Source organism: Rhinolophus sinicus, linkage group LG01, assembly GCF_036562045.2.
Source record: "Rhinolophus sinicus isolate RSC01 linkage group LG01, ASM3656204v1, whole genome shotgun sequence".
Classification (NCBI taxonomy): domain Eukaryota; kingdom Metazoa; phylum Chordata; class Mammalia; order Chiroptera; family Rhinolophidae; genus Rhinolophus; species Rhinolophus sinicus.
In genome coordinates, this window is record NC_133751.1 from 68493581 (window position 1) to 68510879 (window position 17299).

Consider the following 17299-nt stretch of genomic DNA (forward strand, 5'->3'; position numbering starts at 1 on the left):
TCCCTGTTTTGGTTAATGACATTGGTCTTTCTCAGCATACCGATGCCACTCCCTGTGCTCCGTCTCCCCACCAATAGTTCTCTCTACTTTTATGACGGTTTTCCTGACAGCTCTGTAGCTGTCATTGATTGGCTTCCTTTGAACACCGATGCTACCTATTGTTTAAAAGACTCCCTTTCTGCTTCTGCCGTGTGGTTTAACTTCTTCTGTGTATCTGTTTCATTCTCAAATTTAATGAAAAAGAGTATTTTATTTTGGGTCCTTCTATAGTGGTTTGCTTTGAGTTGGATTGGTTTGCTTTGGAACCCTGCTGACTCTACTTGCAACCATAGTTTCAGATCTGATTCCATCTCAGATGTTTCGGTCTTGGTAGCTTCCGCACACCTTAACTCACGTTGAATTTATATATGGATGTCAGTTCCTTCCATATATTTTCCTGATTTCTTCAGTAGGTTGACTATTTTCTGTGGCCCCATAACAGCTTGTACTGATTTCTGTGTTGACACTAATCACATTGCCTTAAATACGTATGTGTTTCTCCACTTTCTCCACCTTACTGCTACCCACAGAGCATCCATGTGGAGCAACTCCAGGAGGAACGATTCACGTCATAGTCTTAAATACCATTGCCGCATGGCAGAGCTAGAACCCCACCAACATAGGAACTGTGTTCTCTTCATCTTTGATTCCTGGGACCTAGCATAGCACTTGTCATTAGTAGGCACTTAAATGTTGCATGAATAAACGACTGTTGTGTTATATATAATGCAAAGATAACCATATACATCTTTAAGATAGATTGATTTGGCATTAATTGACTTTGCTATTAAATATTCTTATGTCCTGTACTCCTATTATGGATTTGTTAAGGGTTAGTGGAATTTAAGTATGGTTGTGACAGACTCCTTAAACATGTAGTCTTTGCAATATGCACGGGATATACTATATCTTGAGTCTTTTACTCTGAGCTCTAGAGATTGACTCTTGTTATCCATAAAATATTTGTGGAACTCACGCTAAGAGAAAAGCTGTTAACTGCCCAATTCAATAATTTTTCTTCTCTCACTAAATTTTCCATATGGGTACAATTGTACTACTGCAGAAAAGGCCAGATCTTTTAATTAGGTCAGTAGGACATGATAAGTTGCTCCTATTAATGTGTGAATACTGTGTTTTTAATTCAGTTCATCAAGTATTTGTTGACTGCTTACCATGTACCCAACATTCTTAGGTGCTAAAGAGAATACAGGACTAGTAAATGATGTGAACTGAGCTCTTAAGAAATTTTTAGACTTATTGGGAGTATTGTGGAACGCCATATCAAATAAGTAAGAAACTGAACACAATATTTCTTAGATGCTAACTTAAACATAAGTACCCAAAGTCTATGATGCAATGGTTAATACCATGGAAAATAAAGAAAGACCAGGCATTCTTTCAGTAGACATTTATTATTCTCATATTTAGTACTAAGTGTTGAGGAAACAAGTATGAAAGATGTGGTTTCTACCATTTAGAAGCTTACAGTCTAGTGGGGAAAACCAATAAGCATACAGAGTATATTTTATATTAAGACATTGTAGAATATTATGTCAGGATATCTGGGGCTAACCTCTAGGGATCAGAGAAAGTTTCAAAGAAGATAATTAGGAGTTCGTATTTAGAAAGTTGATACGAGCCTTTCAGGAACATTTCAGACAAAGTAACAGATACACAGCCATGGAAATGAGAGAGGGAATTTCTTGGTCGAGGAGCTGCAAGTGGATTGGTACCAAAGTAGAAAGTGGTATGTTAAACAGCATGAACTCTGGAATCAGATACATGTGGTTTCCAAACTTTTATTCCTGAGAAGCCTGAGCTTTTGCAGAGCTTGCCTGTGAAGGTAGGGTGGCTGTAGTCTGTTGGCATCTTCACTGCTAGTACAAAGAGATGCCCCAGGATCCTCCCAATTCCCATCTTTGCTTCTTGTAACTTCCCTTTTGTCTATTGCCTGGCTGCATGAGGAGCCACAGATAGTCTTACCTCCCAGTTAATGAAGCCATTATTAGGTCCCCTGGCAAAAGCATTCTCTCCTTAGCTGCTATAGTTTCTCACGCAGTGGAAGTCACAGTGAAGGGGACAGGGAGAAGAAATTTGTAGTGTAATGATGAGAGGTACCAGTTCTATCTCTTCTTCACTTGCAGGACCAATTTCTCTTGTAAGCAACAGAAATTGCCTTTGGCTAACTTAAGCCTTCAAGGGGGATTTATGGATAGATACTGGGTAAGCTCTCCAGAAGTGAAGGAAGATAGAATAATGAAGCCTTGGGACGGCCAGTGCACAGCAGCTTTTGGGATCACATGGGTCCATGAGGCTGACTCAGCCTCAGCCAGTTTTCAGTCTTATGCACAGTCTTATTGGTCAGCCTTGTGCCCACCCCAGATGTGAGCCTATGTTTTATGCTCCTATCAGACCTCAGGAATGAGGCAGAGATGTTCTCCAAAGGAAAAATGAGGTGTTGCCAGAAGGCCAAAAACAAGATAATTCCTACGGAGTTCATTGGATTTGGAAGTGTGGAGCTCTTTGCGTGAGCTTGATCTAAGCAGTTTTAGGAATAAAAGCCAGGTAACAGTGAGGTGTAGAGTGAATGGGAAGTGAGGTAGAAAGAGCAGTGAGTATAAACTACTATTTCAAGGAGCCTGATGGCTGGGAGGAAGGAAGAATGGGAACACCTAGAAGCTACGGCAAGGTGAGAAGAAAAGTGCTTTTTGCTTTTTAAATGGGGGAAGAAAATAAGGATATATTTTAATGGAAAAGCACTAATAGGGAAGGAGGGATTAATAATATATAAAAGATATATTTTGTAACAAGATTACTAAGAATCTGTGGGAAAGAGTTCAGACCAAAGGTAGAGGGTATAGGGGTAGCTAGAAATATTAGGGAAGGTTTTAGAGGAAGATAGACTTGAACTGGGCTTTAAAGAGTTAATAGGATTTCGGTAAGGTAAAGTGGAAAGGTCATTTCCATGAGAGAATAGCACAGATTTAGCAAAAAATGCAGTAGCTGCTAAGGGGCACAGGGAAGAAACTGTCTGAATTGAGGAAGAAGGAAGAGTAGACTACGTGATTCACTATATAGCCCTGCTCTTATGTATATTGTAGTAGGTGGGAGTGAATGGGTGAGACTGGCCAGTGAAGAAGGTAGTGGTAGGTAGTGGCATGAAAGCTAGGACCCAAGAGTTTGAATTTGATGTAGTAGATGTTGGAAAACTAGATTCTGGAGCAAGAGGTACAGTGAACTGGACGTTGGAATACAGTGAACTGGAAAAATTACTGAGACATTGGAGTGTATAGCCATTGAAGAATAGAGAAAAGAGTGGGAGCAAAAAAGAGTATTAAGAGCCAGACATGTATAAAACAGGGCCTAATCTAAGACCGGTAGTAACAAACAGTAGGAGAAAAAGATTGTGAAAAGAATTGATAGAATTTCGTGAGAAGACTGGAAGATTGTTTCTGGGTTTAGAGCCAGGTTAAAGTTTTGGTGTCATTGGTGAAATGGAGAGATTGGAAGTAGGTCTTTTAAGAGGCAAGGCAGATTAATATGTTGCAAACATACTTGTTAATTGGTTTTGAAATGAAATGTTCTGAAGAGAGCCTTTCCTAACCAAAGATTTGGAGCAAGATCAGTATTGAAAGGTAGCTTTATTATAAAAACAATGACTTTTACACAGAAACAATTTGCAACTTTGTAAGTAGAAAGCAAGTAGAAAAAAACATTGAGCTCTGGAAGTCAAAGACAAGGATTCATGTTGGTGAAAGATCGTCCATAATTGGAGAAGAGGAAGACCAGCAGGGGGAGAGAATTTTAAGAAAAGGGAGAGATCGGCAGCCTCAGATCCTGCAGAGAAGACAAGGAAGGCAGAGGAGAGATTTTTGATTCGGTGAAAAATAGTCCTGACTTCTAAGAAAGCCCTTTAGGTTGGTAGGAACGGCCAGGAGGCAGACTGCTATGGATTTAGCGGGGACTGGCCAATGACAGAAAGATGAGAAGTTTCACAGGAAAAGCAGGAGAGAAACGGAATGATAGAAAAGGTAGTAAATTCTTGTTTACTATGAGGAAACTTTAGATTTTGGAAGCAAAAGAGAAACGGTTATGGAAGAAATAAAGTGCTAAAGAAGAAAGAATCAAGTATAGAGTCCCTCTCCATAGATGGTGAAGTTAGCTGTATGTTCTGGTGGGCTGAAAGGATAGCTGTGTAGACAGGTCTGTGATGATAAATGAAGGATCCAGTTGGAACTCATACCAGATAACCTCCATCTTCCCAGTCAATTAGGGCGTAAATGGAAGAAAGGCAACCAACATGTATTGAGCTCTAGTTATGTTCTAGACACTGCTTGATCCATGAAATGTATTATCATATAAACTCGTAACCGTCCTCTGAGGGGTTGGGATGATAATCTCCCTCTTTTAAATGTGAGGATGCCAGAACTTCAAGGAATACTTAGGTGAAAACCAAATAGCTAGTAAATGTCAGCTGTGAGATTTGATCCTAGGTCTGATATCAAAGGCTGTTCCCATCCCACGGTACCATTCACTCATTAATATGAGATGAAGGCTGTGGGGGCCTGAGAGGACCTGTGTGAGTGATTACAGTGGCTGTGCCTCAGATTCACTTTAGGAGCTTTAAAAAATGTCTGCACCCTACCCCAGTCATTCATTCTTTCACCAACATCCTTATTTATTACCCACTCTATTAGTCTGGGTTCTCCAGAGAAAGAACCAATAGGGTATATATCACAAGATGAGCCTGGAGCAGCGTATAGGGCCAAAAAGTAAGAAAGTACTAAAAACAGAGATGGGAGGGAGGTGGGGAGACATGTGTAAAGGACAAAGGAGCCAACCCAAAAGAGTGCCCAATGGCCAAAGCTGGAACAATTCAAACAGTGAAATCACCAAAGCATTAAATTTTGACCCCCAAAATAAAATAAATATTCATGAGTCCATACTGCTATAAATGATTGAGTAAATAAATAGGATAGAAGAGACAAATTTCCTTCAAGAATTTTAAATAAATACTATATTTAAGTATTCCCTTTTCCAAGAGGTGGAGATTAATTCCTCTCCTTGAGTGTGGGCTAGACTTAGTACTCACTCCCAAAGAACAGAGTATGAAAAGGGAAAAATAGTAACATAGCAGTAATTACTTTAGTGTTAACATCAAATTTGAGGAAGAAAATTGGTGGGGAAAACTACCTTTTTTACAACTTAAAACCTTCAGTATAATCTGAGTTGTTTAATATAAGTATGTTTTATTTGTATAATGAGGAAAAATCTAGTTAAGTAACAAAAAAGAATAAGAAAATAGGAAAATAAGGATGTATCTTTATTAGTGTTGAAGAGCTGGGAAGAGTGTCATCTAAAGATCAGAAACATTGAGGAATTTATGAAAAATGCAAGGCATATGAGGTCAGATTGATGACAAAAACTTAGAGTGTTGAGAGAAGTCTTCAACATAATACAGGCTTAACGGGGAAACACTAGAAAAGTGAGTTTAACACAATTCTGGAAAACCCCAAAGCTCAGAGACTTTGAAAAGTCTTAGTCCATTTGGGCTGCTATAACAAAATACTATAAACTTATTGGCTTATAAACAACAGAAATTTATTTCCCACAGTTCTGGAGGCTGGAAATCCAAACTAAGGTGCCAAGCATGGTTGGATTCTGGTGAAGGCCTTCTTTTGGGTTTGCAGATTGCCAACTTCTTGCTGTATCTTCAGATGATGGAAGGGGCAAGCAAGCTCTCTGGGCCCTCGTTTCTAAGGGCACTAATCCCGTTCATGGAGGCTCTGCCCTCATGACGTAATCATCAGCCAAAGGCCTCCCTTCCTAATACCATCACCTTGGGGATTAAGATTTCAACATATGAATTTTGGGGGACACAAACATTTGGACCATAGCAGTGGTCAAAAGCTAATTAATTACTAGACTGCAGAACAGCTGTTCCAAGACCATTTTGAATAGTTTGATTACAGTATTTACTCACAGAGTAAGTGCCTTGAACTTATTTATGTAAGTTGGGGGTATCTCCATCACGGGCTTTAGGGCCAGAGAGAGAATCAGGGTTATACCTCAGAGAACTTGTAGTTGCCCCTGTGAATATGGAGCTCCTTCCTGCAGGTACCCAGCTAGCTGCTCCCCTCCATCCATGTGTGATGCTCTTCAGAGCCCGAACTCATAGGCAGCGCGAGCATTTGTGGCAGGGAGAGGACGGATTTTCACATATATTAAAGCAGTGGTTCCTAGTGGTGGATGCACATGAAAATCACCCAGGAAGCTTTTTTTAAAGTGATTTCTTCAGTGCATCCAGAGTTGAGAACCACTGTGCTGGGGAAATCAACTTTAGCCACCAATTTGGTTAACCAAGACTCAACTAAATATTTATGGAAAATCCACAGGATGAAGGCGGGACACCAAGCTGAACACACAGAGGAATTGATCTTTGAGAAAACAAATAGAATGTAATAGACAAAATATAATATTTTTTGTTCAAAAATGTCCTTAAGGATTTGAGAGAACATAATTTCCATAAAATAGCAATGGGGTGCTATGAAAAAGAAGTAAGAACAAGAAAGTTTTTGGAAATTAAAAACGTTTTCTGAAAGAAAAACCTCAATAACAGGCTGAAAAGCAGTGTGGTTGTCATAAATGACTAAATGAATTAGAACATCAGACAACGGAGTTCTTCCAAAATAAGGTACAAAAGGACAAAGAAGGAGATTATGAGCTGTTGAACGTGGAATATGGATCTAGAAGAACTAACACTTGAGAACTAAAATTCTACACAATTTCATTAAGTCTTTGGCAGAGGTGAGTGGTGGGCAGTTGATGGGTAAGAAATAGAGCATGTTAAAATGTTTGTAGCGTTGGAAGAGGAGACCATAGATACTGTTTTTAATAGGAAGAAAATGTATTTAAATTTTAATATTAGTATGTTTTACGTTATCGATAAGCAATTCCTTTTCTCTCAGTTCTGTCCTCTCAGCTTTGCTTTTCCTTGTGTGTCAATTTCATCTTTAGACTGTCTTCCTTCTTTTACAAGATGCTACAAGTTCAGTATTTGGAATTACAGGCTTTCTGTTTTTAAAATTGGGAAGAGAAAGAGCATAGCTACCACACCATCAAAGAAAAGTTCTGAGCTTTGCTATAATTGAACCAACCTGAGGCCAATCACTGTGTTCAAAAAAAAAAAAATCATTTGCCAAGACCTTCCAAGGCTGCCACTGAAGCATAAGGTTTGGGTTGGGGAGGGGTACATGCCTAAGTGAAAACTGAGCAACTTCATGAAGTGGAGAGGAGAAAATATCAAACAAATGTCCACTATGTATGTTTCTTAAAATTAAGTACATTCATGAATAGAATAGATATAAGGGGAAAAAAGATACTGAGGAAAATTAAGAGAAACAAAAAAATCAACCAAGGTAAAGTAAAAACTTATTCAGGGAGGAGGGAGAGAGAAGGGGAATATGACCAAATGTAACAATAGTTACAATAAATCTGATGGGCTACATTCTTATTTTTTAAATAAAGGCTTTTAAACTGCATAGAAATAAATCTCCAGGTGTCTGCTATTGCAGACAAATGTAAAAAAATAATGCAGAAAGATTAAAATAAAATACACATATACACACTTCAGGTAAATGTTGAATGAAAGAAAATGCATATTAATTTGTTATCAGACAAAGTTTAATTCTAGACAACAAACATTTTTAAAAATATTTATTAAAACCTTATACCTAAGGAGCTACTAATAATATACACTCTTCTCAAATACTTATATAACATTTAAAATATATCATGTAAGAGGGCTTCAAAGAAAAATCTCAAATTCTAAAATATAAATATTATTTATTGCCAGTTGTATTGCAAGGAAATAGTTCACACAAAAAATTAACAAAATGGGAAACAAAAAAAATATAACTACTTGCAAAGTTTTTACTTCAACTCAGGTTGAAGAGGACACAAATGTTGAAATTACAAGGAAGAAAAAGTGAAGCTAATAAAAACAAGCAAGTCACAAAAAAAGAAATATAAATGATTCATAGCATGTGAAAGTGTATTCAGCCTCACTAGCCGTCAAGTATATGCAAGTTAATAATAAGATATCTTTTATTGTCTTTTATTGACTGATAAAAATTGAAAAGATGTTGATTGTAGCCTTTTTCTCCCCAGCACTGTTTTTAATAGCCAAATAATAATAATAATAATACGAAAAAGGAAAAAGGAGTATTCATCAATGGGGAACAGTTAAATAAATTATGGCTCATCCATTGCTATGTAATGTGATGCAGGTATTAAAAAGAATAAGGTAAGTTGATATGTACTTACCTGGAAAGATAATCATAATATATATTAAGTAAGAATAAAGCATGTTTCAGTGACATATATAGCATAATATCATTTCATAAAAAATTTATGTGCTTGTAATAATATAGATAGATAATAGATCGATAGATAGATAACTGTAGAAAGATCAAGAAAATTATTGGCATAGGGTAGAATTGAGTAAGTGGTAGTAGGGACTTTAGTTTTCCTCCTTAAATAAAAGAAATGTGGTGAGGGGTAATATTTACTTTTTTGTTTTTCAGTTTAGTGTTCTTAAAATAATTTAAAATTTAACTGAGACTATGTATTATTTAGAAATTAATGACTTGAAAATATTACATATCAAAATCTATGGGCTGTGGACAAAGTTGTACCTTGAAGAAATATTATCCTCTTAAATGCATTTATTAGCCAGATAAATTAATGCATATTTTGAAAGAGAAAAGGCATGCATGTGGCAAAAAATTAAAATTGTATACGAGGATGTACAGTCTTCCGTGTCCCCGTCCCCTGTGTCCCCTCCTCAAAGGCAGTCCTTCCAGAGAAATTCTCCCATTCCAAAGGATAGGTATGATGTACAAGTTTGTAACTTTTTAAATTAAAAAAATATATAGTTATATATGTATTCCCCCCCCCCCCCCCCAGCAAACTATAGGCTACCACAACAAAATACCACAGGGTGGTTTAAACAAACAAACAAAAAATTTCCTTTCTCACAATTCCGGAGGTTAGAAGTCCAAGATCAGGGTCTCAGCAGGTTTGGTGTCTTTTGAGGCCTGTCCTTGGCCTGTAGGTGGCTTCCTGCTCGCTGTGCCCACCTGTGGTCGTCACTATGTCTGTGTGGTCTGTATTCAAATCTCCTTTTCTTATGAGGACACCAGTCATTGGATTAGGGTCCACTCTAATGACCCCAGTTTAAATTAATTACCTTTTTACAGGCCCTATCTTCAAATACAGCCACATTCCAAAGTACTGGGAGTTAGGACTTCAACTAGGAATTTTGGGGAGACACCATACAGCTCATAACACACGTATGTCTGTATATATATTTGACTATCAGTACATATAACTATATTGTATGGGTAGAGCTATTAGATTGGAGCATCTGAAATTGCAGTTTCTAGAGGCAGAAAAGATCAAATATGGGCAATTTCAGATGATTCAACATAATACAGTGATGTATTTCATCAGTCTCCTTGCGATGAGCTTTTCCTTGTTTTTTACTATCCTTGAATAAATATCTTTTTGCACATACATGAATATCATTGTAGGGTAAATTTCTAGGAGTTGTTGCATTAAAGAGGTGTGTATTTCTGTGGACCAGATGTGGGTCCACAGTACGTCAGGAGGGAGCTGATGGGCATTCTGCCTCAGGCCTTCCTGACGGAGCAAGGAAGCGTAGCTCAGCAGAAAGAGACTGGAGCTGTGAGGACGGAGGCAGAAGTTGGGGGGTGGGGGCTGTGAGAGGCATTACCCACATAGGGTAATGTATTGAGAGATTTATTTCCAATGGACTGTTTTGTGACTAGAAATGACTAGTAGATCTTTATTATAGAATTGTGACCAATAAGGTCATGGGATGGGCCCTAAATTTTATCTAAGGAGCACGATCACCCTACAGAGATTTGAACTGGCCATGGAAGGTATTTTATACTATTTGCGTTTCATATGCACTGCTCTTTCAGTGTAGCAGTTGCTAATGGATATAAGTAATTGCTTGGACATACATGGGGGAAATGTCTGGAATTGATATCACAAGATGGGTACAAGCAGAGGGGCATGAGTACTTCATATACACCTGTGCCATTTAAAATTTTGACAAAAACAGATTCTTTTTGCAATTGAATTTTTTTTGCAATTGAATGATTTTTAAAAGGCTTTAAACATGGAGTTCTCTTTGAATTTACTTACGATATAATTTCTGAGCCAGAAGTATTTATAGTTTGCATGGACAAGAGCAAGGAAAAGGTCTGAAAAATGCCAACCTGTTTATGGTGGCCAGGGTGCGGTTGGAGCTTAAGTAACTTTTCCATTTAACTTTATGCATTTCTGTATTTTTAAAAATTATATTTTAAAATAATACTGTGTTGTATATTGGAATGTTGCTAAGAGAGTAGATATTAAAATTTCTCATCACAAGAAAAGAATTTATAACTGTGTGTGGTGACGGGTGTTAACTAGACTTACTGTGTTGATCATTTCACAGTAGGTACAAACATCGACTCATTATGTTGTACACCTGAAACTAATGTTGTAGGTCAGTTGTATCTCAAAAATAATTTTTTATACAAACAGCTTACTTGTGTAGTTTAAAAATAAAAATTGAAACTGTATTCAGAAAATTGTGCTTTTGGCTTATTTTTCTTGAGCTTAGAGTTAGATTCAACTTCATAGTGAAAGCTCTAGGAGCAGGATTTCATTATTTCCTGTTCTTCTATGTGTCAGAGTATCCCATGGTTGGCATTATGACCCTCCAGGACTGATTGTGCCAAGCATGCTGGTGATGTACTGACAGGAAGGAGCCAGCAGACACTGGTAAAGGATGAAAGATTCCTTTGATGGCAAAAGAGATGAGACCTTCTGACAGAAGTTACACAAAACAGAAGACAACACAACACACTCATAAACAGCTCCTCAAGTTCCCACCGAGATGGAAAGCTGTTGCTGAAACTACATACAAAGAGGAAGGATTCCTTTGGGTGTTAAAAGCACCCCTGTGCTATCTATCCTTGCACTATAGTGCAGATATGTCAAGATTTAATGAGTTGAACCAGGTGGACCAGGTAATAGGACCTTCCAGGTAGAGGATTATTAACTTAAAATGCTGGAGAAGATAAACGCAAACAGTAACTCCTGTGGCAATTTACAGAGAGCAAAGATGCAGCGTGTATGATAAGCATCTCTACTCCTGGGTATTTGCCCAAGAGAAATGAAAGACTATATCCACAACAAGACTTATACAAGAATGTTCATAGAGAGCAGCCTCATTCATAATATCCATAACATGGAAACAATCCAGGTGTCCAACAACAGAAAAATGCATAGACAAACTTTTAAATTCACTCACACTCGTTAATAAAAAGGAGCAAACTACTGGATGAATTTAAAAAATGTATGCTGAGTGAAAGCTTGACAGTAGGATTTTCAATTAATATGTTATAAAATTTCATGGTAAAAAAATGAGAACACTGGTTGCCTCTGTGAGAGGAGGGGAAGGAATTGATTAGGAAGAGTCATGAGAGAACCTTCTCTGGTGGTATTCCTTGATAGTTGGATCACACAGGTGTGTGTATTTGTCAAAACTCATTGAATGTTGCATTTTAGGTTCATGCATTTTATTATGTGTAAGTTTACTTCAAGGGGAAAAAAAGTTTTAAAAGATGTGATTTTAATGTAAGTGATCTGAAGACCACACTTTGAGAACCACGAAGTTTGACTAATTTCAGAAATAATCATTTCTTACCATGAAAAATAATAATTCAAAGATTACTAATGTAACTTTTTGAAGTTTTTCTTTAAAATTCATGGGACTGTCAATGTAAGACTGTCCAAACCTGTAGAGAAATTTTATGAGATTATTTGAGCAAAACGGTGCGATGCCAGGAAGCAAGATCTCAAATGTTCTAGAGAATGACAGTTTGTAGTTTCTTTTATAAATTTGGAATTAAGGAGGAAGTAGGAAGATTACATGAAGGTGGGAGAAAACAAGGTAGAGAAATCTGTGATTGGATTACAGTCTAGTTAACAAGATTATGTGCTATCTTGAGACTGGTTACTCTTCCAGGTATCTGGAAAAGAGGATTACCTCTGGCATTTCAAAGTTGTGTTAACCTAGATTCACAAGAACAATGGACAGGGCTTAGGGCAAAGGAAAACCTTTTATAGGCCTGGGAATAACTACCCACTGTGACCTGCCCAGTTAGGAATTTATGATCCGATCACCTATGATCAGATTACTTTTGATTAGATTTATTACAGAGTCCCTTTTGCATCCACAGCACTTTAAATATTTTAAAGAGTATATTTGTATATAGTTATATAAATATTGTATTAAAAGTGCCATTTCCCTGTTAGAAGATTAATAAGTAGACAAGGATTTGTGACAAAATACAGTTCCTTATTCCAATAATTTTTTTTTAATGTGAAGAAGGCAATTTTAATATCAGAAGGAATTGAGCATGGAAATAATTTTGCACTGAAGTAGATGTAATTGAATTGGTTAAAATATGGTTTGAGATGGGTATTTATAGTGACATTTAGTAAACTGGATGTTTTTGATTTGCAGTTGTATTCCTTTTTCAGTTGAATTCCTGGCTTTCACCACAGTGCAATGAATGTGTTCACTTACCTGTTAGGCCTCTAGTGTCATTTACTTAAAGATTCTAGATGTTCAGAAAATTAGAATTTTTACTTTGTGTATCTTCATTGTGACATGAGTCTGCAAACTTTCAAAAGTGCTGCCGGAGAACAACTAGAACTTGATACTAATGACCAAATGTTGACTCATGCATGAGGCAAATCTGACCTTACTGGTTTGTAGAAAAAATTATGTGGTCAACTGGTCCTGCCACATCCCAAATAATCTCTTCTACAATAGGGTATTATTAGTCAGATGCCTGAAATCAGATGCCTGAAATTTCACCAATTGAAGATTTTTGCCTGTGTTTCCGAATTTTCCTGATAACCATCACCTGGGGCACTCATTAAAGTTCAAACCGTTCCCTTGGGAATTGGAGGTCCTTACAGACTGGTTCAGTGGGTCTGGGATAGACTGGGAACATATTTGTATTTTTAACTAGTACCTTCTGATAATTCTTTTCAGGAATGTTTAGGAATCATTACCCTAAAGTAGAGCTAAGTTTCTCAAGCATATTTTTCCAAAAAAAAAAGAGAGATGAAGAAATAGGAGGAGAAAAAGAAAAGAAAAAGAAAAATCACCCGGAGATCTGCAGGTTGAAAATACAGATTCCTGGGCCCCACCCAGGGCTTCTCATTCATGTGGGTTGAAGTCCCCAAATCTACATTTTTCTAGAGCTCTGGACCCCAAGAAGAAAGATTCATTTGATGTGAATCCCGAGAAGGGATTTATCTTCTGAGATGGACTCCCCAGGGTTGACTGAGGGCCCAAGTTGTATGAATAATAACAGCCTAGTGGCCATTTGCTGCCGGGCTCGTCAGGTACTCTGTGTACCGGGAGGAACCTCAGACTGACCTCCGGGCTTCCTGCATTATGCCTTGATTGTTCACGCTGTCTGAGTCAAACACTGCAGGGAAACCCTGGTTTTCTCTTCCAGTCAGAACTGCACAATTTGGATGCCTCATTTACATAAAATGGACCTAATTGGAAACTTGGGTGGGAACTTTCACTATAAACAGTGGCCTCCCCTTCGTCTTAGTGGAACACAATTTAAATTGCTACCTGAATCTGTCTCTCTGGCTGTAGCTCCTTTTGCTCAAATACTAGATGATTTTCTTTATTGCAGTCTAAAATTTATTTTGGTTTACAATCACACAAGAGAGAAGGGGGAGTAAGAGATCGAAGGAAAGATAATTTTGGAATTAAAGACAGATCTTAGTGTAAGAGCTAGGTGGAAGATGAGAGCCTGAGGGATAGTGAGTGTGTGTAAGAGAAGGGAGAGAATCGCCTCCTGGGGACTGACCATCCAGTGGCTGCAGTACTACTATCATTGTGAGGGTGGAGCATGGGGAAGCCATTGTAAAGTGACTTTTGAAAGCAGCTACATCCATTATTTTGCAATGGTGGTGGGAATTCAGGATCATCCTATATGCCACTGAAAATCTGCCTGCACGTCCTAGGTTGCCAATCCTTGTTTTACATGCTGCTATAAACATTCATTGATTTTTCTCTTGTGTAGTAAGAAGAAAACATAACTTATAGACCATCTTCTGGCAGAAGATGATAGATTTGGATCAGAAACGGGAGGCACTGGAAGCCAGGAATCAAAAGTGAAGAAATTCTGCAAACCCTTGGATGAGAAAGGTGACAAGGATTTATTTACTCACCTGTCCCATATTTATCATTATATGCTTACCTAATGTGAGCATGTTGCTTTTAGGCAGGTATGTACCTTCACAGATGTTAGGGAGAAGGTGGAATAAGCTGCTGGAAATTAGTCTTGAGAGCACATTTCTCCTCAGGATGCTTCAGTCAGTACTTTCTGCATCACCTTGTCTGCATTCACTTCTACTTATTTCCCAGGGCCCTCCCCTCCTTCCCAGGGCTAAAGCCTTAACCTGAACTACCTCATTAATATTCATAGCTAACATTGAATTCTTCTTACTGCTAGGCACCGTGCTGATGTGCTCTCCCTGCATTATTTCATTCCTTTCGAGAAACAACCCAATGATCTAGACATTGTAATTGTGATCCATTTTGTAGATGAAACATCTGAAGTTCCAAGAGGATATATAACTTGCTCAGGACCTCACAGCTAGGAAATGGCAGAACCAGATTTTAAAGTCATGCAGACTTCCAATTCCATCCTTGCTGCCTTCTTTCTATCTCAGAGAGAAAATGGGAAACCACACTTGCATGTCCTCAGAAGAGGTAGCCCAACTTCACCTCTTTTGAAAGGCTGTCATCCCTGGAATTTAAAAGCATTAAAGTTTTCATCATGAAATATTTGAAAATCAGAGAAGAGAAAGGACATCACCTTTCATATTGCTGGCCTTATATAACTATGATTAATATTTTAATGTGTTTGCTGTCAGGATTTTTTGGCAAATGTGTATATTTCCTTATAGTACATATATTCTTCAGTACCATGATACTTTAAATATAAATAGAATTTTCCTACTTGTAGTCAGATTTTAATGACTCAAATGATAATGTAAGACTTCTAGCGGTTTGAAATGAAAGAAGCCTAGCAAATGAGTGAATGACTGAATGCTTGCTCCCATATTTGGAATATTGCATGTTTGTCTGGTTGTCACTTTTATTTGTTCTGTGTTCAGAGAGGGGGACCATTGTTCTAGTTTAAATTTTGTGTCATGAACAAACAGTATCATGAACAAAGAACAAACTCTCCCCACTCAAGTATGTTTCACTTGTCTTTCTAGGTGTTGCTTAAATCCTTAATTAAATACTTTAATTAAGCTTTTCTTCATTTCCAAGCCCAATAATGATTTTTCTCTATCCAGTCTTCTCAAGCACTTTCTGGCTACACCTCACATTTGACATTCACCATGTTCTCCATCTAGTTGTAATATTTTTTGTTCTGTTGTTTTACACATTTTTCTATCCACAATACCTAATGCAGTGCTTTCATGATGTCACTTCTATTTTTTAGCATTTTGGTATTCAAACCAAATTTCTATTAATCAACTTCTCCAAGATACTGTAATGAATTTAAACTTTCTGGTATGTCTTTCTATGCCTTGTAGGTTCCTATCATTGTAACCATGCCAGAAATGACAGAGAATGAGATTCCTCCAAAAAAGCAGCACAGGTATGAAACCACAGTCCAAAAATAAAATAGTTTCGGAAAATAAGAATGAGTCTCTACTTTGTTAAATAGGTGGTCCTGAGAGAATTTTCATTTGGATGCCTAGAAGACCACTACTCTTCAAAAATATGTGTGGATAAATAGGAATAAATTTATGGAAAGGGGTACATAGTTAAAATTTACCTGTCCTTCTTATCCTACCAGCAGCGTAACAAGTAAAATAAGTAAAATGTCAATCGGTATTTAAAATAGTATAATACCAAATCTATTTTAAATGTTTAATTTCTCCTGAAATTTTTACTTGTACACAGTATTGGTCTTTGTAGATCTTAAATTCACTTGGGCTGAAGTCAGTTTGAATAAACATTCAGTGTTAGTGACTTTAGAAACCATTATTGCCAATATGCACATCATACAGTATTATTTCTGGTTCTATGTATAACACCCCTTCTGGGTTTCTAGCATTTTGGCCAATGTTTCTGATTAGAATTGCACAGGCAATGCTTTCATTAATATTAAAATTGCTATTCTCTTTCCTTATTAAATAGCTATTAAAGAATGCTAGTGTATTGTTTAATTGTACGTGAAAGAGAAAATCGATATTTTTATAGTAGGTTAACTTTTAAGAAAATTTAAGAGTTTGGACAACGTAAGGTACATAAATGCAAAAGATGGTTTAAATGATGACAGTTGTTAGTGCATGGTTGCTGGTGGCTGCCACATTTCCTTCCCTGGGGATTTCAAGTTTCCTCTCTACTGTTGCTTGCCTCCTTTACACATGAACCCCCACAATAGGCCAGGTGCCAGGGCAAGCATCAGAAGGCACTATTTGGCATAACACTTTGAGAGTTGACTAGCTCCTTAATTACCTTTTTCAAATAGTTTTCAGTGATTGGTTTACTTCCCAATTAATGACTTCTGGGTTTAGAAAAATAGAGAATTACAGTTACTTTCAGAAATTGTGGATTCTAAATTTATATTGATATATCTGCAGTTAAGTTTTCATACCATAATATATATTGAGAAAATTTTTCTTTAGATGGTTTCTTATTGATGCTACAAATACAGATTTGTAAAATTTATTTTTTTTGGTTCTCAAAATATAAAGTAGTGAAAATGTTTTCCCATTATTTTCATGTTCCTTTTATCTATACTTTTTGTTTCAGAAAGAAAAACCGGGAGACCCACAATGCAGGTAGATACAACAATTCAAATTTTGTTAACATTTTTTGCATTCAAATGAAATTATACTGCAGTTGATTATAAGTTTTTATGTTATAAACATCAAATCATTATTCATCATATTTTAACAAAGTATTCTTTTATTGTTTTTAATTGACAAAACACCCCTGAGTCTCATGAAGATGACTTGCTTATCGTCTTCTGATTCATCATCTATTTAGATAATTTAAGGATTAATGTACCCTTGGAGCTAGTGTTTTAAGTGATTTCACCCGCTGAGGAATTCCAGA

General features: G+C 37.0%; 1 protein-coding gene across 2 annotated transcripts in view; it reads left to right on the top strand.

Moving 5' to 3' along the window:
• Positions 1-17299, top strand: part of USF3 (upstream transcription factor family member 3) — a 42710-nt gene that overhangs the window by 2282 nt on the left and 23129 nt on the right. The window contains exons 2-4 of one of the 2 annotated variants that reach the window (XM_074331741.1): positions 14238-14362; positions 15766-15830; positions 16994-17022. In XM_074331741.1, the coding sequence (XP_074187842.1) occupies positions 14354-14362; positions 15766-15830; positions 16994-17022 (103 nt within the window). In that variant the 5' untranslated portion in view covers positions 14238-14353. Of the gene's footprint in view, positions 1-14237; positions 14363-15765; positions 15831-16993; positions 17023-17299 lie in introns of those variants that run through there. The other variant, XM_074331744.1, reaches the window with a different exon arrangement.